This window comes from Nyctereutes procyonoides, unplaced genomic scaffold (assembly GCF_905146905.1).
Source record: "Nyctereutes procyonoides isolate TBG_1078 unplaced genomic scaffold, NYPRO_anot_genome, whole genome shotgun sequence".
Lineage (NCBI taxonomy): Eukaryota > Metazoa > Chordata > Mammalia > Carnivora > Canidae > Nyctereutes > Nyctereutes procyonoides.
Window position 1 is genome coordinate 59,857,552 of NW_026575133.1, and position 24,851 is coordinate 59,882,402.

The 24,851-nt window shown below is 33.7% G+C and overlaps 1 protein-coding gene across 2 annotated transcripts in view; it reads left to right on the plus strand.

The window, feature by feature from the left end:
• Positions 1-213: 213 nt before the first annotated feature.
• Positions 214-24,851, plus strand: part of GLRA3 (glycine receptor alpha 3) — a 170,885-nt gene continuing 146,247 nt past the window's right edge. The window contains exon 1 of one of the 2 annotated variants that reach the window (XM_055300334.1): positions 214-332. In XM_055300334.1, coding sequence (XP_055156309.1) covers positions 262-332 — 71 coding nt within the window. In that variant the 5' untranslated portion in view covers positions 214-261. The remainder of the gene's footprint in view (positions 333-24,851) is intronic. The other variant, XM_055300335.1, reaches the window with a different exon arrangement.

Sequence of the window (24,851 nt, forward strand, 5' to 3'; positions counted from 1 at the left end):
TGTATAAATCACCTGCACATTTATACCCCGTGAATCTCCCTTCTGCTCGATGCTCAGAGCAGGGGTCAAAAGGGAATTCCAAGTGTTCCGAAAGCGCGGGGCTTTCCTGCCTGCGGAGAGCTGTCTAAGGTGCTGAAGCTTCCCTGCGTTCGTCTCCGGCAACACCACCCAGAGTTAGGTTGCACATTTTCATTCCTGGCTTTCTCTTCCCCCATGCCTTGGCTAAGACTAATTTCAGGATCGTGAAAATCTCTCCGTATCATGGCCCACGTGAGACACTTTCGGACGTTAGTTTCGGGATTTTACTTCTGGGAAGCAGCACTGCTACTCAGGTGAGTCCGCTTGTATTTATCATCGGGAGAACCATCTAAGCTTGTGCACTATGTTGCAACCACTTGTCATTGATGAAGTCAAGAATGCAATTCGAAATTGACTTGTTGAAAGTATCCCTTAAATCTCATTGTTTTCTATTTAAAACTGTCTAGCAGTCTTCCGAGACCTCTAAAAACATATGACTTTGCTCTATTTTCACTAATTACTGCTTTATAGTAACTGCTCTCATATTATTTGCAGCTGAGATTACCTTAGAAAAATTATTTCCAAAACCTAGATTTTCTTTCTCAAATTGCTTTTAGAGTTTCTTTTTTTTCTAAGTGAAATATAAATTCTGAGTGTTACTCTCTTTTTGGGAGTTACAAAACATTTAGTGATTAGAAATAATATTTTTTAAGTGGCAAAAAAATCTAGAACGTAAGCATTTGCTGATTAGAGAAATTCTGAACATTGTTGGTATATCCAGAGGTCAAGTTAAATCAATAACATTTAGGGCCTTGCAAGTACCATTTCTAAAGAGCTTAGTTCAGGTAATACACGAAGGAAAAATCATACATAAATCATTAGATATATTCTATGTCAAGAATAATCCTTTTGGAGAAAGTGATATTACAAGAAACCTACTGAAGAATAAAATTTTTCTATGATATGTAATTTTCTTATCATGTCCAGTCATATTTGCTGGGCTTTCTTTTTTTGTAATTTTTATTTTTTTAAAAAAGAGAGCCTAGTCAAAAGATTAGCTAGGTTAGCCCCTAATCTTAATCAAACAATATATAAGCATGATTATGCTCATAATAGACTTCTCAACCACCAATATAAATGTTACTTTACTCTTATAATTACCCTAAAATTTCCATTTTTATGGCCCACAAGCTTTACAAGAGGATTGAAATCAAATACTTTTTTTTTCTCAAGTACAATGTTGAACCACTGTAAACTAGGATATTTTCAGTGAAAAATATTTTAATATGACTGTAAACTTTTGTAACTACAATTGTCACAAATTTTATATATAGTGATTAAAACAAATAGTGTTGAGTTTTTATATTTATAAAAACTTCATGGAAAGGAGCACAAAATTCATGTTATAAGTGAAATGGTTCATTTTACTACAATTATTTCTTAGTATCTTAGATGATGATATGCATATTATTTTCAAAGAAATAAAAATAATTGCAGACACTTAGATTTAGAAAGTTTAATGTCAGTAACTAAACCATTTTGGTCAATAAGGTTAAATTTGTATAATGGTAATTCACCATGATATTTGTTATAATATGTTTTTAGGTATATAATCTTCATTAGTACATCCTTTGATTTTTGTCTAAAATGTAATCCCTTGAATAACATATACCCAGTATAGAAGTTTGTGCGGTATATATATATTCTTTATTATCAGGTTTTTTTTCTTCTTTCATAAATTGAATAAAATTTTTCCCTTGAATGAGAGTAATTCATATGAAAAACTTTATATTAAAAAATTTAAATATATTTATTTTCACTAATAGCCTTTAAAATTTTCTATAGTTCAAAAAAAAAAGGGAGGCACCCTCTACTGGAAGTATTTTGTAAAACAAATGGTAAATTCTAAAATAAATTTGTATAATGGTAATTTGCCATGATATTCAGTAGAATATATTTTTAGGTATGTAGTTTTAATCAGCACATCCTTTAATTTTTGTCTAGTTTTATTTACAAAATTTTATTTCAAAATGATGATCATAATTATAAGAATTTACCTTCATTAATATTAAATAATAAGAATGCTTTTTATGAATAATCCAAAAATGTAATCTCTTGAATAATACATACCCAGTATAGAAATTTGTGTGGTTTATTATCAAGTTTTTCTTCTTTTATAAATTGGATAAAAATTTTCCCTTAGATGAGAGTAACTCATCACTCTATTAAAAACTTTAACTATATTTTAAAATTTTAATATATTTATTTTCAGTGATGGATGTTAAAAGAAAATTTCCTATAGTTAAAAAAAAAGAAAAAAAAGTGAAGCTCCCTCTACTGGTAATATTTTGTAAAAGAAATGCCTTTATGAAAACTATTCTTTATTCACTAAGTCTATTCTCATGTATCGAGGAAAAAGGAAACATAAAGAAAAAAATAAAGACAAAAAGTATTTAGTGCTAATTTATAAATCTATCTTTTAAATTTGGAAATATTCTTTTAGGGTAATTTGGAGGCAAGAACTACGACTGAACACTAGATATTTTTAATTAAATAATCTACTAGTACAAGCTTCTTTTGACAAGTTTTAAGGATTTTTAAAAATCTTATTGAGAGATGCACTCAGAAAAGTATACAAATAATAAGCTTCTATGTAAAGTTTCACAAGGGTAACACAGTCATGTGAAGAGACTATGGATCAAGAAGTGGAATTTCCCTAAAAAACTAAAAGTGAACTATCATATGATCTGGTAGTCCCAACTATGGTTATTCATGTAAAAGAATCAAAGTCAGGATCTTGAAGAGACATTAGTAATTTCACATTTATTGCAGTGCTATTCACAATAGCTAAGGTGGGAAAACACATAAATGTCTGCTGACAGGTGATGGATAAAAAATGTGGTATATAGATACAAGGCAACACTATTCAGCCTTTAAAAAGAAGGAAATTCTGCAATATGCAATGACATGGATGGATTTTGAAGACAGTATCCTTAGTCAAATAAGCTAGGCATATAAAGATAAGTACTCCATAAGTGGGGGGTGGGGAGTACACACTCACAAACACACTCACCCTCCCACTGCCATACCTTTTCCAGGCACTACTTGACCCTAAATAATCCCTATTTTGACCTATTACAACTATAAATATGTTTTTCTGCTTTGCAACTTTATATAAATACTTATTTAAGTCTGCTTTATTTTTATGAGCATTATGTTTATATGATTTGTCCATATTAGTGCATGTAGCAATAGTTTGTTTTTCTCATTGTTGTATAGTATTCCATTACATGAAGATATTTCAATTTATCCAGTGTCCTATGAAGGATATTTGGGTATTATCTTAAGTTTTGGCTAGTGCTGCTATGAACATCTTTGAACATGTCTTTTTGTGAATACATGTTAATGCATGTGAATATATGCATTTTGGGGATAGTATGGGTTGAACCTACGACTTCTCTATGAGAGGAATTTCTGGGTCATAGGATGGGCATGAATATGTTTGGCTTTATTAGAGATTGCAAATTTTCCAAGGTAGTTGTACCTATCGATACTTCTATCAGCAATGTATGAGGGTTTCTGTTTTTACTAGTACAAAATTTGTTAAGTGCATATTATTATAAGCATTTCTAGCATTTTCTTAAACTATTATTGCAGGCCCACAGATGATATTTTAATTCTTTTATTTTGGCATAATTTCTACTTTTTTAGTAAATGAGTTTTACTAAGGCAAAAATAGTGGAACAAAATTATTTATTATTTATTTCTATAATACAATTAGAAGTATTCATTAATAGAATATATCAGATATTTAAAAAATACAATTTTTGAAGGGGAATTATTTAAAAAGATAATAATTTTAAAAATACAAGAAAGAAAATTGTGCAAACAGACTCAAGAAATCTGAATTTCCTAGTAGAGTTTTTTTAAAGTTTCACACTTTGCTCAGATATTGCTGCTTTTTGAAATAATCCTTCTAGGCTTTTGGGTTCTAGTCCTCATATCAATAAAATAAAGAACAAAATACCAGTGTTCAGCTTTCTTTGAAATGCAGATAAAGTGATGATTATGAGGAGCTTGCAGAACAAACTCTAAAAACAGGAGAACTGCCAAAAATACTTCATTTAAATTGATTATTTTCATAAGATACAATTTTATTTTTCATTTTTACAATTTGATACCAACACAGACTTTGCTACTTGAATAAATTTATAGTACACTCTGTCAAAAACTAAATGTGTGAATTTCAGACTTCATGATAATCACAAATAAAATGCTTTCCTGGTTTATTTTGAAGCCTAAAAAAAACATTTTGACATAGAACTTCTTATTTTTGCTTTTGGTATGTTTTGGAGCATGGAGAAAATCCTTTTTAATGTTGGGTCTATTTTCTTATGTAAGATACTAAGAAAAATGTCCTTCAATGAATAAACTTTTTTTACCATATTGATTTCTTATATGCAGGTACAGTAACAAGATTCTATGTAGTTTTTAAAATTATGCTGCACATAATATATGCTTCTTACCTTTATGTCTATAAATACTCATATGTCCGAAGCATAGAAGGATCATGGCCCAGTTTTCTGGTCAGTGCCTCAGGCAATTTGCCCTGCAGATTCAGACAACAGCTTGCAAAATATTTCTTATGCTACTATTTTTCTTCCCTTAACTATAATTATGTACAGAGACAAGTCAATCAACAAATATGTATTTAATGTGTAATGTTAAGCAATTCAACAAAATTACCAAATTCTGTGCACAAATTTTTGTCCTAGGTACACTTTGGCTGATTGGGAACTACCACTTTTCCCAGGATGGAACTTAAAACACAGCAGGGAAGAAAGTACAAAGAACCAAGTTAACAAAAGAAAAGCACAAATAGCAATGTTTTAGAAACGTGAGGTAGGATAGCTATCTAGAAGGCTTTGTACTTGTGTTGGATCTTAATATGCTTGTTCACTGGGCAGAAATGAGACATAAAGGAAATGATAAAAAGTTTATAGCATGCTTAGGGAGTGGTGATGGTCGAAATCACTGAAGAAATTCTGATTTATAGTGTGCATTCATATTGTACCTGCAACAACTACTGAGCTGGCTGCAACAATAAACCTGCAGAAATATGAAGAAGCAACAGTAGAATATGGATAAAATTTAGAAGCAATAGACATGGGTAAAATTTAGAAGAAATAATTTAATTATAATAGGATAGTTGTTATTATGGGAATGATCTTTTAACTAGGCTCATAACATCTCGATAAGATTGCTAATAATAATTACTAGTAGTAGGGACACCTGGGTGGCTCAGTCAGTTAAGCATCTGCCTTCAACTCAGGTCATGATCCCAGGATCCTGGGATCTAGACCTGCATTGTGTAGGGAGTCTGCTTCTGCCTCTACCCCTCCCGTGTCGTGCTTGCTCTCTCTTCTCAAACAAACAAACAAACAAACAAACAAACAAATAGTAATAGAACTATATAAACAAACAAAAATAGCAAAACTACAAGAATTTTAAAATTTATAAATTGTATTTGAACTTTTCATCAAAATATGGTCTTAAAGAAAACCAAGTAGAGGATTTGGATTGTTGGAAGAAAAGAAGGCACTGAACTTGGTTTGGGATATTTGAGTTCGAGATGCTAGCTGTAGATCTTGGTATCCTGCCATCAGCTGGGGATGCAGAGATGATGCTTGAACTGTAGATTTAACAGTCAAAATGTTATGAAGGTGATAATATTGTCTGCAAAGAAGAAAGAATAGAGAAAATATTTATATGCAGTAAGAGTAGAACATTGTAAAGCATGGCACAGAGAAGAAAACAGAGAGGCCCATGTTAAACTGGAGGTAAGACTGATTATAACTAAGTGACAAAGTCACAGATTTATCAGTTTTATACAGTAGATCCAAAAGACCTGCTCATATCAACAGTATATATCTTTCTGAAACTCTTCTATAGAACTTTTCAATGTTCTAATTTCAACTAATCTCATAATTTCACAATCACAGATGATACATACTATCCACTTAGTTTTCTCAGGAGCCTTTTAGGGAATTATTTTGAATAACTACATCTTTTACTTTTCCTTACTTCATGAATGATATAGAGTGGATCATTCTTGATTCTTTCAATAAACGTGTCTCTTATCCTTCTCCATATGTTTATCTTCACAGTGGGTTAATGGAATTTATTGAAAATAAATTTATGTGTGGGTAAATGTCTATGTGGAAACGTGGGTTATTTGTCTTTCCCCACTAGGAGAATAGTACACCAGTAGCTTTGTTTTGCTTGGGGAAGTGGGTCAGGAATAGAGATATATGAATCATCTTCAGAGAACTGGTTCTGGAATGAAGGCAGGAATTCCAAGACAGAGCCAACTGTTGGCAACAAACAGAGGTATGTGAATAGAATGAGCTATTCAGCTATAGAAGGCAAAGCTATTCTAACAACTGCAGGCAACCACTTAAGGCATTTTAAGGAAACTAAGTTTGGAATTTTCAGATGTCAGAATGTATGTAAACAATGGCAAAAAAAAAAGGCAGCTTCATTATATTGCATTTCTGAAATTCTTTCATAATCTTCATACTAGAGACGCTTTTAGGAGGAAGTATTAGGAGTACCTCTAGGACACATGAAATTGTCCTAGAGTGAAATTGCAGTAACTTCAGTGGTACAAATAAGAATGGCATAAAATCTAAAGGTTATTAACATCCTCTAGAAATAGTTTATTGAGTGGAATAACTTTCAAGGCAAACAATGAAGAAATCTCTATGAGTGCGTCCAACATTTGCCATAACCAATTAGAAATTACGTCTAAACACAGATATTTCTGATACTTTTATACAACCATCACCACAGTAGAGTGATTGGGCTTACATTAAAGGTAACTGGTGCATCTAATATCTTACTTAAATTTAAGAATCTCTCAAAAATATCTCTGACATGTAGTCATCCTCTAGACCTTAACATTTCTCGCAATAACGATGCCTTTACCTCAAAAGGAAAATATTTATCAAATAATTTTAATAAATTTTTATTGATTAGTTTTTACTAAAATGCCATTGTATTTTCTCCAGGCCAAAGTAAACTTTTTTTCCCCCTTATACGTGCCTCTAAAAATATTTGTCTCTGTATTTTCTACTTGTGTTTTATACCTTTTCTCCATTTAAAATGACCCTACTGGGCAGCCCAGGTGGCTCAGTGGTTTAGCACCTGCCTTCAGCCCAGGGCATGATCCTGGAGACTCCGGATTGAGTCCCACGTCAGGCTCCCTACATGGACCCTGCTCCTTCCTCTGCCTGTGTCTCTGCCTCTCTCTCTCTCTCTCTCTCTCTCTGTCTCTCAAGAATAAACAAATAAAATCTTAAAAAATAAAATAAAATAAAATGACCTTACCGCTCACAAAAAGTGTGCTTTTATTGAGGCATGGTTTGAATTGATAACCTTTTCTGCACAGTTGTTCTATGAATGAAGCTTGGATTCTCCAGTTTCAGAGTGACTGTGGCAGTCTGCCTTAATTTCTCTAAAATTTTATAAAAATTTATAGAGCATTGATTCCATTTTAGACAGTGTGTGAGGTACTGGGGAAACAGAACTTCAACTTTTAACAATATACCACTATAGAGGGTACATGTGTATTTTAGATGTTCATACAAGTCTTCTCTCTCTCTCTTAATTGTAAGTCTCATGATGATAGCATTGTTTCTGATGTTTACTGTACCTCTGTAATTCTTAATTCAATGTCATGCATGCATGAAGTAGATACTCATTACACAGCAACTAACCACAGAGATAAAATTTGCCTGTCACATCTCTCTACCTACCTATGACTTTAGATTCGAATTCTATTTTAAATCTATGTTATTACTTGGAGCAAAAGGGGAGTCTATGTTCAAGAACTCACAAAAGATATATGATCAAACAAATCTCAGATATTACTCTGACAGCATTTAGTGGAAAAATAATCGATTTGCTTCTCATTATTACTACGAGAAATTAAAATTTATATTGTATAATTCATTAATTTTCAACTTTTCTTTTTCCATTATTGCCTTCTAAGGAGCCATTAAATATATTTTTAGACTTCCTTTCTAATTGTCTTCATGAAACTATAATACTACAACATGCTAAATGTTTGCTCATATATGATATATGTGTATAAAGGTTTTATGCATAAAAGAATATTATTTTTAGCCCAATATAAAACTTCGACCCATTCCACTCATCCTTACTGAGAATGCTACTCTTTCATGATGCTGCTTAGACTAGAGTTGTATAGTTTTACCATTTTGAGTCATGACCTAGAAATAAAGCAATAGAGGAAGGATTTACTTATTTGGATCTTATTAGGGCTTTGCAATTTTGTAAAATGAACATATAGTTGATGTCATTTTCCCATTGGCACACTGTAAGATAAGTTAATCCTAAAAGCATTAGAGAACTTTAGCAACATCTTTTTCCATAAATATATATGGCTTCCTAAAACCATTAGGATTTCAGCAATAAATTTCTAATCACTACTGCCCCTACTAATGCCATTGATAGATGGCCGTCATAATTTCATATAGCTATATTTTAAAAAGAATCTTAGCATTATTATCATGTGAGGTTTATTTATTTTTCTTTGATTTAGACTCTGTTGACTTTCTTCTGTTATTGATGTTAGATAAATGAAAAAGTTCACATTTCTTTTTAAAGTTAAATTTCTACTTGCGATAAAACAGGGTATCAACAGTTAGTACCTATGTTAGCTCTGGATATTCTCCAATGCAGGGGTTAGGGATATGTATAAAAAGCTGAGAATATGTTACTACTAAAAATAAAAACTAATGGCGGAAATTGTATTTACATGTAAAATGCTACTAACAGAAAAGAAAGTAAGTTGTTATTAATGGTCAGTGAGTGTGTATAAATCATCAGAAAACAGTTTGTCCTGTTGTTATTGTTGTTGATATTGTTTTTGTTGTTTGGGGGTTCAGACTGTCCATACAATACTTTAGGGTGGAGACCTGGGAGAAGATAAGTGATTTGAATCTCAATAAAATGACCACTCAAAGGTGCTTCATCAAATGACTGGGACTCAAGTGAGTTCCATTTGTCTGGCTAATGTCTCCTCAACTCACTTAATTTCTCTAAAAATCCTTCTCTGATCTTCCTCAAGTCTAGGGTGGGGATACCTCTGTGCTCCCAAGCATCCAATGCCTTTAACGCACATATCCTGGGGAGGTTGGATGGGGGTGGTCATTGCTTTAATATTACCTCTAGTTCGAACTGTGAAGTCCATCAGGGCAAGAAAATAACGTATGTCCACTTTTATTTCCAGGGCTTGAAAGAGTGTCTAGCACACTAAAAGTACTCACTCATTTCTCAAATGAGGCTTTTATTTCTAAAAGCGGATTGACAATTCCAAATAAATAACTCTTTCTTGACACAACTAAAAGTACTGTGTTTACTTTCTTTGCTTCTAGCACTCAGGAGAAAATTTGGTGAGTGATATGATGCTTTGCTTTTTCTGTATTCCTAACTTATTTTTTTTTTGTGGTAATATATTTACCCACTCAACTCTTATCTCTCTTTTACAGAAAAAGTTTTAGAAAAAAAATCATCTACACATTTTTGTTTTCTCACTACTCATTTATGCCTCACTTGTTACTATTTGGATCTGTCCCCACCTCTACTAAATAAAGCAGTTAGTATGTTGCGATACTACGTACTGAGTTTTCATGTTGCCATAGCTCCTTCTTTTTTAAAAATTGAAAAAAACAAATAACACTTCATATAATAATGACTGTATATAATGGTTAACATAATAATAGTTATTAAAATAACTATTAAATGTATGTATAAAATATTCATATATATGCACATATAAAATATATACATATATTTTAATCAATATATAACTTTTAATTATTTACTTTTTATAAGATCTCTGCACTGGAAAGAGAAGACATAATTAAAGGAACATCCTAAATGGTAATCAAATGCGTATTCTCAAGGTATCATTTTTACTTTTCTATTATTATACCTATATCTATCACAGTTCTGGATTCAGAATCACTGACAATATTCCAATTCCCTGGATAAACTGAGATCATTGATAGCACATAATATTTGTTTTTGCTTTTTAATCTGTTTATTCACATTTTTTTAAAGATTTTATTTATTTATTGATGAGAGCCACACAGAGAGAGAGGCAGAGACACAGGCAGAGGGAGACGCAGGCTCCATGCAGGGACCCTGATGCGGGACTCGATCCTGGGACTCCAGGATCATGCCCTGGGCTGAAGAAGGCACTAAATCACCCAGCCACCTGGGGCTGCCCTGTTTATTTACATTCTTTTAATATTTTTTTATTTATTTATTTTTATTTACTTATGACAATCACACAGATAGAGAGAGAGAGAGGCAGAGACACAGGCAGAGGGAGAAGCAGGCTCCATGCACCGGGAGCCTGACGTGGGATTCGATCCCGGGTCTCCAGGATCGCGCCCTGGGCCAAAGGCAGGCGCTAAACCGCTGCGCCACCCAGGGATCCCTTTTTTTTTTTTTTTTAATATTTTTTTATTTATTTATTTTTATTTACTTATGACAATCACACAGATAGAGAGAGAGAGAGGCAGAGACACAGGCAGAGGGAGAAGCAGGCTCCATGCACCGGGAGCCTGACGTGGGATGTTTTAGGCCCAAGGGTAAATTACCCTGTAAAGGGTAATTGAACAATGATTCCTTTTTTTCCTGGCAGTTATAAAAAAGATAGTCATGAACAACTACCTAAAAGTATCAATTTTAAATACTGAGAAAGGAAAACATCTTGTTTGGCATGGAAAGGGGTAGAGATTCTTCGTGAAAAGGGAAGGAATTTAAATGGACCTTAAGCAGTTGACAGAGTTTGGACAGGCAGAAAAGAGGGATCATTTCAGGCAGGAAAAGCATTGTTAGCAAAGGCAACAAACCAACTTCCATGTGAAATGGATGATATTATAAACTCCATAGTGACAATTCTTCCAGGAGAGCCTTAAGTTCTCTTTTCTTATAAATCCATGCTTAAGTTGTTTCGGGACTAACTTCATAGGGAGTATCTATATGACTATCACAGGGTATTAGAAAAGCATCAATAAATGTTTACTCAGATAACATGTTTCACTATTTCTAAACAAAATGTTTCATTGTCATCATTTGATTGTGAAGGAAGAACATATTTGAATAAGCTATTTTATATCCGCTGTTTTGTTGACATCAGTATACATCTACTTTACTAATTTGTATTACTTAAATGTGTTTATTCTGTGTATCAGAAGTCTAAGGACTGAAACTTAATTATTAGAATAAATAAAGCAAAAATCCAGGAAAAGAAGAGATTTATGACTTCATAGTTTTGTAAACAAAAGGTTACATTCCTGACAAGAGAAGGAAGAATGACATATGTAATGAAATCTTGACTTTCAAAACTTAAAAAAAACAGTCTATCTCTATGCATTGTTTTCTACTAAAAAATTATAAAACACTCTAATATGCATTATATAATATTTTCCACCAGTTCTTAAATTATTCCTTTTTAGGAAGAGACTTACCTGTATTAAAACACTGACCTTTATTAAAACATTGTACAGTGTATTCCACTGCATGGTAAGAATAAATGAACCTTCTGTGTCCTTAACTAACCTCTTGTTTTATTTATTGGGAATAATACAAATGGCAGAGCATTATATGGATAAAATTATCAGGTATCTCGCATCTGCTTTATGATGTTTCTTTGTAGCAGTTTTAAACCACTTTAAAAGATTGTGAAATCCTTTTTTTTCTCCTTTAAATCCCTGAAATTTAGGGTATCTCTTTCTTCCTGTGAATCTTAAATAGGATGAGAACCATCAAAGACACTGACTCTGCTGCAGACGCCTCACTTGATACCTCCTGAGACTATAGTAGAGAGTTGGGCTTTATGTGTAGCCTTAATATGTCCTTCTAAATAATAACATGTGAACTTAAAATTTTTCTCTACTTAAAAAAGCCAAAGTGTATACCATTCTTTGTGTGTACATGTACAGTTATCATATATAACTGTCAACTTACAGCAAAGATTATATTGGAAAAGCTTGATTGATAGAAAAAAATAATTCAAATTCCTAAAGCAAATAAAAATTCAAACTCAAAAAAAAATAAAAAGAATATAAAATGTATACCTCTGTAAGAAAGAGCTAGTCTATTTTAGATGTTTTCTAACTTAATTTTTCTTGCATTTTGTCTTCTTTGTGCATGCATTTGTGTGTACTTGCAAAAACAAGAAGAAATTTGGAGAAAGAGGACTCAGGGTCAGGTTCAGTCCTGTCTTTGAAGGGCTGGGTGACCTTTCCATAGACTAAGTGATTGTATTTCATATGCTATGTTAAAAATGTAATGTGTAGAGCTGTATCCATCTAAAGAGTACTATTTTTTTATCAGTAATGTAGAAATGTGATCATTTCTCTTTAACAGAAAATATGTACCAAGCATTATAGCTATAGTTTCTGACCTAATTTAATATTAATGACCTTTATTTTCCAAATCTATTTTTTTCCCCTAAAATCCATTGTTGCTATAGATGTGAGACCTGTTGAGTGGTAGGAAAATAAACAAGTGATGAACAGACCCATCCTTTACTGGTGTTAGTTTAGCTTAGTCTCACCTCTGTAAGTGACAGAAAGTACACAATAATATTGGCTTAATAAAGATTTTATTTTTTCCAAGAATCAAAAAAGAAAAGAACAGCTATGAAAGTGGGCAGGCCAAGTCTGGAATGGCCGTTTACCAATCCTTCCTTCTACCTTGTTGTTTGTCATCCCTAACATGGGGTTTCTTCCTTGAGATCCAAGATAGATGCTCTGATCCAGTCAACATAGGTATTTCCCAGTTATCAGAAAAGAGAAAGAGGCTTCTATTTAAAGACACTTCCAAGAAGTTACAGATTTCCCAGCTTTCTTGGCAGCTTTGTGTGTCCTTTTGACTAGGTTCTGGCCACTAAGTTGTAAATAGAAGTGGCATATTTAAGTTGTGTAAGGTGCTGTTGGAGGGCAATCCAGAAGCTCCAGACCATATGTTGCATTCTGCCCTATGGAACTCAGTCTTTAACTAAAGCAAAAGGGAACTATTATAAGTAGGAAAGGAGTATAAACACATTGTGTTTCAGAAATTTCACCAAAGAAGTAATGTGGAGAACTCTGAAAAAAGTATGTTGATGGTGGGGAGGGGCAAAGCTAACATCAAGGAAATTAGATCATGGTCAATGCAACAGACCATCCTAAAAATGGAGAGAAAGGAGCAGATGTAAGAAGTAACAAAAAGAAAAGGAGGAAGAAAAAAAAAAAAGACTTATCCACTAATTGGGAATGAGGAAACAGAGAGAAGAGTATAGGATAATACTTGTAATCATATTGGTAACGAGGTGAACAGTAGTGCCTGGACACAAATAAAACATAGGAAAACAGGAACAATCATGTAGAAAAGTATCCTAGTTTAAGTTCCCGATAGGTATAGTGAATGTCATACCTGTAAGGTAGCCAGTTAATGAAACACTTCAGCTTGGAGGAGGGAGTGTAAGACATGGGAATAGATCAGATTGGATGACTAGCATTCTGGGTCAGGCCTTTTTCTACTTGAGCACACACAGATGTTTCATCCCATTGGGGTAAAACTTGTTTGCTTATGAACTCACCCCAATGGATGACACAGAGTCATTAAGCCTGGCTCTAGCTGCCCCAGATGCCATCTCACATACTCCAGGCTGAGCTGTGGATAGCACAGCTGTAATCACCGGGGCATGCAGATATGAAAAAGCCCTTCTCTGCCTAGGGCATCGCTACTCAAAATGTAGTCCTTTAGCCAGCATGATAACTGTCACCTGAGAGCTTGTTAGACCTGTAGGGTCTGAATTCCACCACAGACTTACTGAATCTGAATCTGCATTTTATCATACCCTCCAGATGATTCATAACCATATTTAGGTTTGAGAAAGCACTATTTTAAGAACAACATCTTCTATGGGATGGGCAGAAGGAGAAGTACTGTCAAAAAAAAAGCAGATATGGTAAGAGAAAAGGAGAATGAACAGAGTATGTCACAGAATCTAACAGAAGAGTCCTACAAAGAATGATCAATAACATCAAATGCCAGAGAAACAAAAGAAATATGGAAGATTACCGGTAGCCTTTTCAAGTGAATTTTTGGTACAAATATACGTGTACAAATATGATAGCACAATGTTGATGAATTAAAGAAAAGATAAATATAAATTCTTTTATTCTGAAAGGCTACTAGAAGGAGAACTAAGAGTAGATTCAGTTGAGACACATGCTTGTTGATTTGTTTAGTTTTGTTTTTAAAATAGCAGGATTTTTAAGCTTTCAAGAAGAAAGAAGCCAAGACATTAGGAAATGCTTTAGAAAGAGACGAGAGGGATACAAAAGAGGAGGGGTAGTCACTGAAAAAATGAAAAAGAAGAGTTTTAAGAGCCATAGTTGAAGGATAGCTTTTGAACCAGAGGAGTACCAGGTCTCTCTCTGTGGCTAGATAGAAGGTTAAAATAGATGCAGAATATGGCAAGCTGTCGATATGGGAATTGTGATTTCATAATTCAGCAGCTGAATGCTCAATTATCTCTTTGAAGAGGAGGCAAGGTCATCAGCTGAGATAAATAATGAAGTGAACAAGTTTAGGCTGACTTCCCAGTTACCAAAGAGAATAGAGCTGAGCCTCCATTACTTCTGGTACCCTGGTAGTTCTGTGTTCCAAGTTGTGTCAGAGGATTCCATTCAGCCCCCTCACAGCAGATGCCCTATCGCTCTGCAGCGGAGGGGATGAAGTCTAGAGACCATGATCATTATTCAGACCACACGAATTTACGTGACAAAGCTAGAGGCATTGTCTCATCTAATTCAGATTAACTGATTATTTTTCCAAGGCTATTCTAAAGTAGAAAAAGAAATGATCACATCACTCCTTAAAAGGTTAAGTGCGACTCCATCACTTAGAATGATAGGGAGGTTTGTTTTTTGACATTTTCATCAAAAAATACAAGAAAGAAGCCACTTTCAAAATTTTACTCTTTGTTCTTATAGTTCTACACATGAGCACCAAGTTTAGCAACATTGGCATACATTTTATGCTCACAACTCTGAGCTGTTTTGCGTCTCCAAATGTGACCAGCCTTTTCCTATAAAAACATTGTCTCTGTGGATTTTGTCATGCTTGATTAAAGAAAACATATGCTCTTACTGCCACAGGAAATAACTTCTATAATCTAGAGGGCTTTAAAATCCTTTTGTTTCCCGGGAAACCATAAACATGTTTCCCAAAATAGCTTAGGCATATACAAAGAAGGGAGGAAGGGGGGAGGAGGAGACAGAGGTGAGGCAGGGGGAGCAGACAAGAGGAGAGTCAGCTATACATGAGCTTTAAGTATCATGTTAACACCAGTGATTGTATCTTTCTCATCTCATCTCTCGATTTTTAAAAAGCACAACAACGTTCACTAAAAACCTTGGTGAAGACAACAGCAACAACAAAAAACCCTTGGTAGTTAGAATTTCTGAGGGAAATTGAATACCATCATACTCATTGTAGTATTCACCTTTCCTTACCATTTCCAATTATAAACTCTTTTTTGCCTTATTGTTTGATTCCTTCCTTCATTCTGTGCTATTTCTCTCTCCTGAGGGAGATGTAATGGTTAGGCAAATATGAGGTTTCCTGCATCACAGGAAGAGAAAGGTCCAATCTGCTTACGTCAGAATACCTTCCATTGAAAGGTGACATTTACATAAATATCTGCAGTCACATAAATGGGAATATCGACCAAAATCTGAATAAGTCCATGCTCTGCTGATTCAGTATTATTCAGGAAAAGAAACTTACTATGATTCCATTTCATTATTCACTGGACAACTCTTTCAGATTCAGAGACTCCAGAGATTGGTGATTTAAAATATCATGCTTTTATGTCCTGAATCTTATTGATTTGGGGATTTACAAAAATGTGTTTCATTAGTAGGCACTGATGCAAGCACAGTTAGCTAAAAATAGAAAGTGGAGAGCTCAAAATATAGCAGTACTATTTCTGCTATATTGTTTCTTTATAAATATTTACCTTTATAAACTCAGTTAAAATCTCAGGTAAGGGCATGATTTCTGTATCATTCATCTCTGGGTGGTAAGATCTTTTTCTAATTTTTTATAGAAAGAGAGAGAGCACGTGTGTGTATGTGTGCATCCAAGTGGAGTGGGGATGGGTGAGAGGGGCAGACAGAAAGGGAGAGAGAATCTTAAGCAGGCCCTATGCCAGGCTTCATTTTATGACTCTGAAATCATGCCCTGAGTAGAAATGAAGAGTCAGAGGTGTAACTGACAGAGCCACCCAGGTGCCCTTATAAGATGTCTTTTTCTTTTTATACTTTTTATGAAATTTTTAATACAGTGAACATAGATTAAATAAAATTTATAGTGTTTTTTCTGAAACAAGATTGTGCATATTTTAAAAGTCTAATAGGTTTTTTGGCAAATAAGATTCAGAAGATAAATCATTCTTTTTTTTTTTTAATTTTAGAGAGCACAAGTAGGAGGAGGAGCAGAGAGGGAGGGTGAGAAAGCAGGGAAAGAATCTCAAGCAGACAAGCAAACTCTGAGCTGAACAGGGAGCCCAACACCAGGCTTGATCTTGGGGGCCTTAATCTCAGAACCCTGAAATCCTGACCTGAGCTGAAACCTTGAGTCAGATGCACAACTGACTGAGCCAACCAGGTGCCCTGTAGGAAAGGGACAAAATTCTTGATCAACATTTCCTCCATTGATTTGATGTAATCACTTTCAAATTATCTGAAAAGGCTGGAAAAATGCTCTGAAACCAGTGATCTTTTGATAGGTTAAACTGATTGAAGTATATTTGGAATATAAGGAACAAATTTATCAAATTGAATTCTGTCAAACTGAACTCTAGAAGGACTCTAGAAATTATGGTGAAGTAGTATATTAGTGCTAAGAGATGAGTTCCAATGACATGAGTTATACGACACGGGCAGAGATGAGCTAGTGAAGAGGGATCTTGGCAGGTAAGCATCACCCATCAACAATGGAAACCAGTGACTAATAGAACCAAATGGTCTGTAAGAATTTAGTGGAGGGATCATTTTCAGGTCAGATAAGCAAAGAAAAGCAATGTAGAGGATGTGCCATTTAAGCAAAAGAATTGATAAAATTCCATAAGGCAGGCAAACATGTGATCAGGGCACATTCTGGATTTTGAAAGATAAATATTATGACTGCTAGAGTCCCCTGACCATTTTCTGACTGAAGGAAATGTAAAGTCTACTATTCCAAGGATATTTTACCTTGCTAATTTTTTTAAATATTTATTTATTTATTTATTTATTTATTTATTTATTTAAGAGAGAGAGAGAGAGAGAGAGAGAGGCAGAGACACAGGCAGAGGGAGAAGCAAGCTCCATGCTGGGAGCCCAATGTGGGACTTGATCCCGGGACTCCAGGATCGCACCCTGGGCCAAAGGCAGGTGCCAAACTGCTGAGCCACCCAGGGATCCCCTTACCCAGCTAATTTTGATTTTGTTGATACTCCAGCATTCTTATGTTTTTTTTAAAGATTTTATTTATTTATTTGAGAGACAGAGAAAGAGAGAGAGAATGAGCAGAGTGAGGGGCAGAGGAAGAGGGAGAAGCAGAAACTCTCTGCTGAACTGGGAGCCTGATGCAGGGCTGGATTCCTGGAACCTGAGATCATGACCTGAGCCAAAGACAGACAGTTAACAGACTGAATCACCCAAGCACCCCCCAATCCGGCATTTTTATTGTTTATTACCCAAGAATACACTGTATTTCAGAGTCAGAGCAAAATTCTTTTTATCATTTTTCAGTTGAAAAAAAATGTTAGAGGTAGTGAACTTTGTGCATATGAGGTATGAGTGTGGGCATGTTGGTGTGTGAGCATAACTAGAATAAGAGAATTTCAAAAGATGCTCCTTCCATAGAGATTATGGTCTAGAATCAGGCTAACAGAGGAAATCTTTTTTGATAAATCAGAAAAAAAAATAAAGAATACCCATTCTCAGAGGGAAGACAGGGGAAACAGTATTTATGAGAAACATTTTGATGTTTGGTGATTCATTTTGAGAAATTGAGTGTTATTTCACTGATTTGTGAAAGAAAAGGTGATATAGGGGGTGCCTGAGTGACTCAAGTCAGTTAAATGACTGACTCTTGGTTTTGGCTCAGGTTGTGATCTCAGGGTCATGAAATTGAGCACCACATTGAGCTCCCTGCTCAGTGAGGAGTCTGCTTGAGATTCTTTATCTCTTCTTCTCCCTCTGCCCCTCCTCCCAACTCAGACACCCTCTCTTTTTCTAAAATAAATGTCTTTTAAAAAAAAGAAAATGTAATATTGACAACTCATTTCTGTTGTATTTGCTAGAGATTCGGAATGTAACTAGCATTTTTCAAAAAGCTTATATATGCAACTGCTATAATTGAGGTTTAATGATTATAAATCTGTTTTTATAATTTGAGTTTAATCATTACAGGCACTTAATTAAAATCTATTTCAAAATATTTCTGTAAATTTAACTATATTTATTAATAATTACTTAAATAATACATGATTATGTTTTCAGTATAAAAAATCCAAATATTTCAGATAAATTGAAACTTCCTGTTGGTCATAACCACTGTCTTGTTCTGGCCTCTCTCCATTCTCTCACTCATTTTACTACCCTAGAAGAGAGAAGTGGGTCTTCTGTTTGAGGGATTTGAAAAGAAAATCTGGGCAAGCATAGCCCAATGCTTTTCTTTCCCCTTTCCACTTGGAACCTTTAGTAATGTGTGAATATATAAACATTATCTTTGATTTTCGTTAGAAAGCCAATGTGTCCTCAGATAGTATCAGTTTTATTAGTTATAATGTCATGTTATGGTCCCAAATCCTTTATTCTCTTGAAAAAAATTCTCAAATTGTTCCACATTTAAGGTGGGGAAGGGTGAGTGCTAGTTTGAATCCCCTTGGATCTCAAGATTATACTAAAAATGTTATTTTGCACTTGCTATTTCTTTCATCCAAAGGTATTTCTTTAAGTGCTTTCTATTTTAGAACACACAGAATACCTTATTTTGTTTATAGCTGTATAAATCTAAAGTACAATCATATTAGAGATTTTTAGAGGCACATCTATAGCAATTTAGGTCATTTTCTATTTTTATTAATATAACTAAATTTGCATTAAATAATGCTGGGTCATAAGGAGGATGCCTTAACTTAAATATAGACCTTGAAGTTCCCCGTTAAGATGGCTATCTATATATGCTATCCTTCAGTGTATCAATTGGTTATAAAAGTAACTTTTACCATATACTCATCAATTTTTGATATTGTTAAAGTTTTAAATTTGGCCAGTTGTAATGGTATTTAGTTTCTATTTAAATGGACATTGTGAGGTGCCTGGGTGACTCAACTAAGTGTCCAACTCTTGATTTTGGCTCATGTCATGATCTCACAAGGCCATGAGATTGGGCCCCATATCAAGCTCTGCACTGGGTATGAAGCCTACTTAGAATTCTCTCTCTCGTCTCCCTTCACTCCACTTTCCTCATCCCTTCCCTCTCTAAACAAATAAATAAACAGACATTACCTGATTACCTCTGATTTTGAGCATTCTCTTTTATATTAAATGTGCATTTCTATTTCTTTTTCTGTGAATTGCTTACTTATATACTTTGCTCATTCTTCCATTGGATTATCTTTTTCAATTTTTTTCCAAGTAATCTGTACACCCAACATGGGGCTTGAATTTACAACCCTGAAATTAAGAGTCACATGCTCTACCAACTGAGCCAAACTGGTGCCCTTAGATTATCTTTTCCTAAATGATTTGTTGGACTCCTTTATATGTTCGAGGTATTAGTGCTTTGTTAGATATCTACTATTTAATTTGCTTGTTTAATTTGTTGTGGTGCTCCTTGTCATGCATAATTTTTCTCTTCAGTTTTATTTATTTATTTATTTATTTATTTATTTATTTATTTATTTATAGTTAACTTACAGAATTATATTAGTTTCAGGGTACAAAATAATAATTCAACATTTCTATACATTTTTCAGTGTTCGTCATGATAAGTGTACTCTTAATACCCTTTATCTATTTCACCGTTCTCCCCCTCCACCTCTCCTCTGACAAACACCAGTTTGTTTTCTGTATCAAAGAGTCTGGTTGTTGTTTCTTTCTTTCTTTTTATTTGTTCATTTGTTTTGTTTCTTAAATTCTGTATATGAGTGAAGTCAAATGGTATTTGTCTTTTTCTGTCTGACTTATTTCACATAGCATTACATCCTCTAGGTCCATCCACATTTTAGCAAATGGCAAAATCTCATTATTTTTTATGGCTGAGTGATAGTCCATCTATTGATAGACATTTGGGTTTCTTCTGTATTTTGGTATTGTGAATAATGCTACAATAACACAGGGATGCATATATCTTCTTGAATTAGGGTTTTTATTTGGGAGGACTAAGTATTCATTAATGGGATTACTGGATCATAAAATATTTTTTTAATTTTTCAAGGAACTTCCATACTGTTTTGGCTGCAGCAATTTGTACTCCCACCAACCATGCACAAAGGTTCATTCATAAATGTTTAATATTGATGCATTACTTCAATGATTTTCACAGGAGTATCATTCTCACTGCTACAATTTCTCTGTAATTTTTTCTTGAACTCATCCATCTATGTTTTTACCTCCACCAATTCCCTAAAACTGCATTTGTCAAAATCACTGTTTATATCCACCTAGCAGAATTAAATGGCTAATTCCCAGTCTTCATCTTATTTGGTCAGTTAACAGCATTTAATGTGCCATGCTTCCCTCCTCCTTGACATGCTTATTCCAACTGGTTTCTAGGACCACACTGCATTTTTCCTATGACTCCCTTGGCTATTCTTCCCACATGGCTTTGCTGTTTTCTTCTCTCCTTCTCCATCTCTTTTCTTTTCTATCTATATGTATGCTTTGGTGACCTCCTCTAGGCTCAAGACCTTAAATGCTATCTACTTAGCTACAATACTTTTCAAATTTGCACCTTAACCAATAAATAGATGTCCTTCCTCAGGCTCTAGACCCATTAAACTAGCTGCAGACCTACTTAGCATCTTGGATGTCAAATAGACATCTCAAATTGCACGTGCTCCCAATCTCCAGTTTCTTGCCCCAAACCTAATCTACTCACAATTTCCCCCTTTTTGGTTAATATCAAATGTATCTTTCCAGTTACTTAGGCCAAAAAACATGGACCCATCCTTGACCACTCTCTTTTTCCGTCCTATCTGTCAGAAAATCATGTTGTCTCAAGCTTCCAAATGCATCCAAAATATGATCACATCTTACCTCCAGTGTGGCAGCTTGGTCTGAGCCATCATCACTTGGTCTGTAACAATAATCTAACTAGTGTCTGTCAACCATCCTAGCCCCACCCTAGTACATATTGAACAGATTAGTTATGCATGGTGATTCTTTATGAAAGAAAGGCAAACCAATGTCTACTCAATGTCTTAAAATCATCCACTTCACTCAGAATAAAAGCCAAATTCCATATAAAGGTTTTTGTGCCCCTACATGATTTGATGTTCCATCCAACCCTTTGATCTAATTTCTCACTATTATCCTGCCTGCTAACTCTGTTCTAGTTCTTTTTTGTTCTGTGAATCCTGTTCCTGGCTCTAGCCTTTGTCATCATTGTTCTCTCTGCTTGGAATAAATACCCTTGCCTCAGATACTCAGGTAGCCAACTCCCTGACTTTCTTTAATGTCTTGATAAAGTTTCACCTTCTCAATGAATATTTAAAATTTTAACAGCTCCCTCCACCCCATATCCTATCATTCTAGAATATCATTTGCGATGCTCTAAATTTTTCATTACTTTAAAATAGCATGTAATTTACTAATCCATTATGTTTCTTGTTATATTCTATTCTGCTAGAATGTAAACTCACTGGAATCAGTGAGTTTGTTTTGTTTTGTTTGTTGCTGAATCCAAAACCCTCATAACAATGTATGTTGTACATTTCCGGGAAACATTTAATAAAGAAAAAGAGTGAGTGTGAGTACTAAATAAATCTGCCTTTCCCTTAAGGATTTCATTTTGTCTCATCTATGATAAGTTTTAAACATTTACATATTTCCAATCCTTTAGATTATTTTCAAGGTAGAATTTTCATATGAATTTTTAAAATTATGTAGTGCAGAGAGCTCAGATGTGTTCATAGCATTCTTAATCCCATCTTCCTCATACCTAGTTTTCTTTCTGGAGAGCAACCATTTTTAAATGCTCATGTATTTTCCTTATTCTGATGATTATTTCCATACCCATATGTCTAAATAATATCGTTATGTCATTGTTTTACATTTTGTTTCCCCTCAATTTTCTAATTTCTTTTTTTTGTCTTTATTTACATTAAATACTTCTTTAAAGACTCATTTTTTTTCTTGCCTTCTTAATCTTATGGCTTTGTTTACACACTATTTTCCAAACCTCCCTCACCCCACACCAAAATGGCCTTCCTAGAGTTTTTTCTTCTTCTGATCAAAATTATATTCTTTGTTTGTTGAGGCCTTCTGCATAGATGTTATCTGAATAAATCACATTACTACTTTCTAAGTTCAATCAGCTCCTTCTAGGATTCTGTTTCTTGGTTTACTCCCTCATTTTGCTGCAGTATAGTCTCAATGATTTTCCGAAGAAAGCATTAATGCAGGTAGACTATTCAATTCCTTGTATTTGTGGCGCTTCAATACTGCTAACTTGGTTCACATATTGGCTTAAATGCTAGTTTGAAAATATGAAATAAAAATATTTTTTCAAGATTTTATTCATTTATTCATGAGAGACACAGAGAGAGAGGCACAGACACAGACAGAGGGAGAAGCAGGCTCCATGCAAGGAACCTGACGTGGGACTCAATTCCAGGTCTTCAGGACTATACCCTGGGCTGAAGGCAGCACTAAACCACTGAGCCACCTGGGCTGCCCAAAATAAAAATATTTTTTACCCAGAGCTTTGAAAGTTTTTTCTTGATGTTTTATAACATATACAAATACTAAATACTAGGCTTAGCCTAAAGCCTAAAAGCCTAAAGCCAGTCTAATCTTGCATTTTACTTTTTCTTTCAGAATCTTTCAGAATCTTCTCTTAATTCTTAATATTTGGCAGTTTTACAACAATGGCTCTAGGCATAGTTGTCTCTGTTGAATTCAGACAGCTCACTCACTTTGAAAATACTTGTTTTTATCCATTTTTGAAAAATTTCCCACCCTCTTCACTTACCTCTCTATTATTTCCTCTTTTCACCTACCAAAATGTGTAAGAATTTCTAATTTGCTGAATCTCCTTTTCTGTTGTATTTTAGTTTCAGTATATACTTCTTTTGTCATTTGGTATTAGTTTAATTGGACTTTGCAAAAGGGGGAAATAAATGCTATTAAACTATGCTAAAATATTTTAATTATTTACATATTTACATTTAGAGCTTTAATTCATATGAAATTTGTTTATATTTATATTATAAAATAGGAGATCAAGTTTAGGTTATTTGCCAAAAGATTATTGACTGATTATTGACCATAAGTCTGAAGTAGCAATTCCCTCTACTTGAACATTCATCCTTCTGCTTCACACTCAACTCACATCTCAAGTCCTTAGCAAGTCTTTACTGACCATCCATTCCATATGTCCTCTTTCATTATTTTCTGTTTCATCATATTGACTATCTTTTAAGAATATAGAACAATTTCTAATTATCATTATTACTTACATTTTTTGTTTGTTTATTGTGTTTTTTCTATCATAACATGAACTCCTTGGGTATAGAGATTTTATTGGTACTCTTCCTCTATCTGCATCCAGAGTTTTAGGTAACTGCTTTTTACTGCATATAAGCAATTAAATGAATACAAGAATATGAGTTTTGTATGTATATATGTGCCTATATAAATATATGTATATATAAATATGTATATATTAATTTATATAAATATACATATAGATGTATATGCACATATACTTAACATATATGTATATATGGTTATATATATAAAATAAAATATTGAGGAACAAATTCTTTTTTGTCTTATCTTGACAATTTGCTTATTTTACTCTTCCATCAAAATTTTGATTTTTTTTTTTGTTTAGTTTATTCTGAGATCTTAAAAACTTGCTTTTATTGTAGTTTGGGGGAATTAAACATAGTTTTGCTGAAAGGCTTATGCATGCAACTGTTAGTGTAATGATATATTTGTATACAGCTACAGCTTTAAGTTTATAATTTTAAACTTAATTATTGTAAATGCCTAAATAACATTAAATTTGTCAGATTAAAAAATGATTTATCAAAAATGTTTACAATGGAAGAAGAACATGAATTATGAACTTCAGGGAAAGTCTTTGCTATGTTTTCACTTAATCTTTTTAAGGAAGACATTTTTACTCAGAGAGGAAATATGAAGTTTTATCCAGACAAAGACTCTATGTGCTCTACTTTCCAAAGAGTGATATTCTAAATCAAATAAAGGGTACTTTTATTGCTCTCTGGAGCTACACTAAAATTGAAAGAGTTGAACACTAACTTTATCAGATAGCATCACTGGAAAAATATAACCTTATTTGAACTACTCTCTTGAAGATCCAACTTCTATGAAAATAAAATAATATTATAATTATATGATTTATTGTTAGTTTGCTGAGTTCCATATCAACCTATTTTAATTATTACACAGGATTTTCTATTTATTTATTTATTTCAAAAATATTTACTTAAG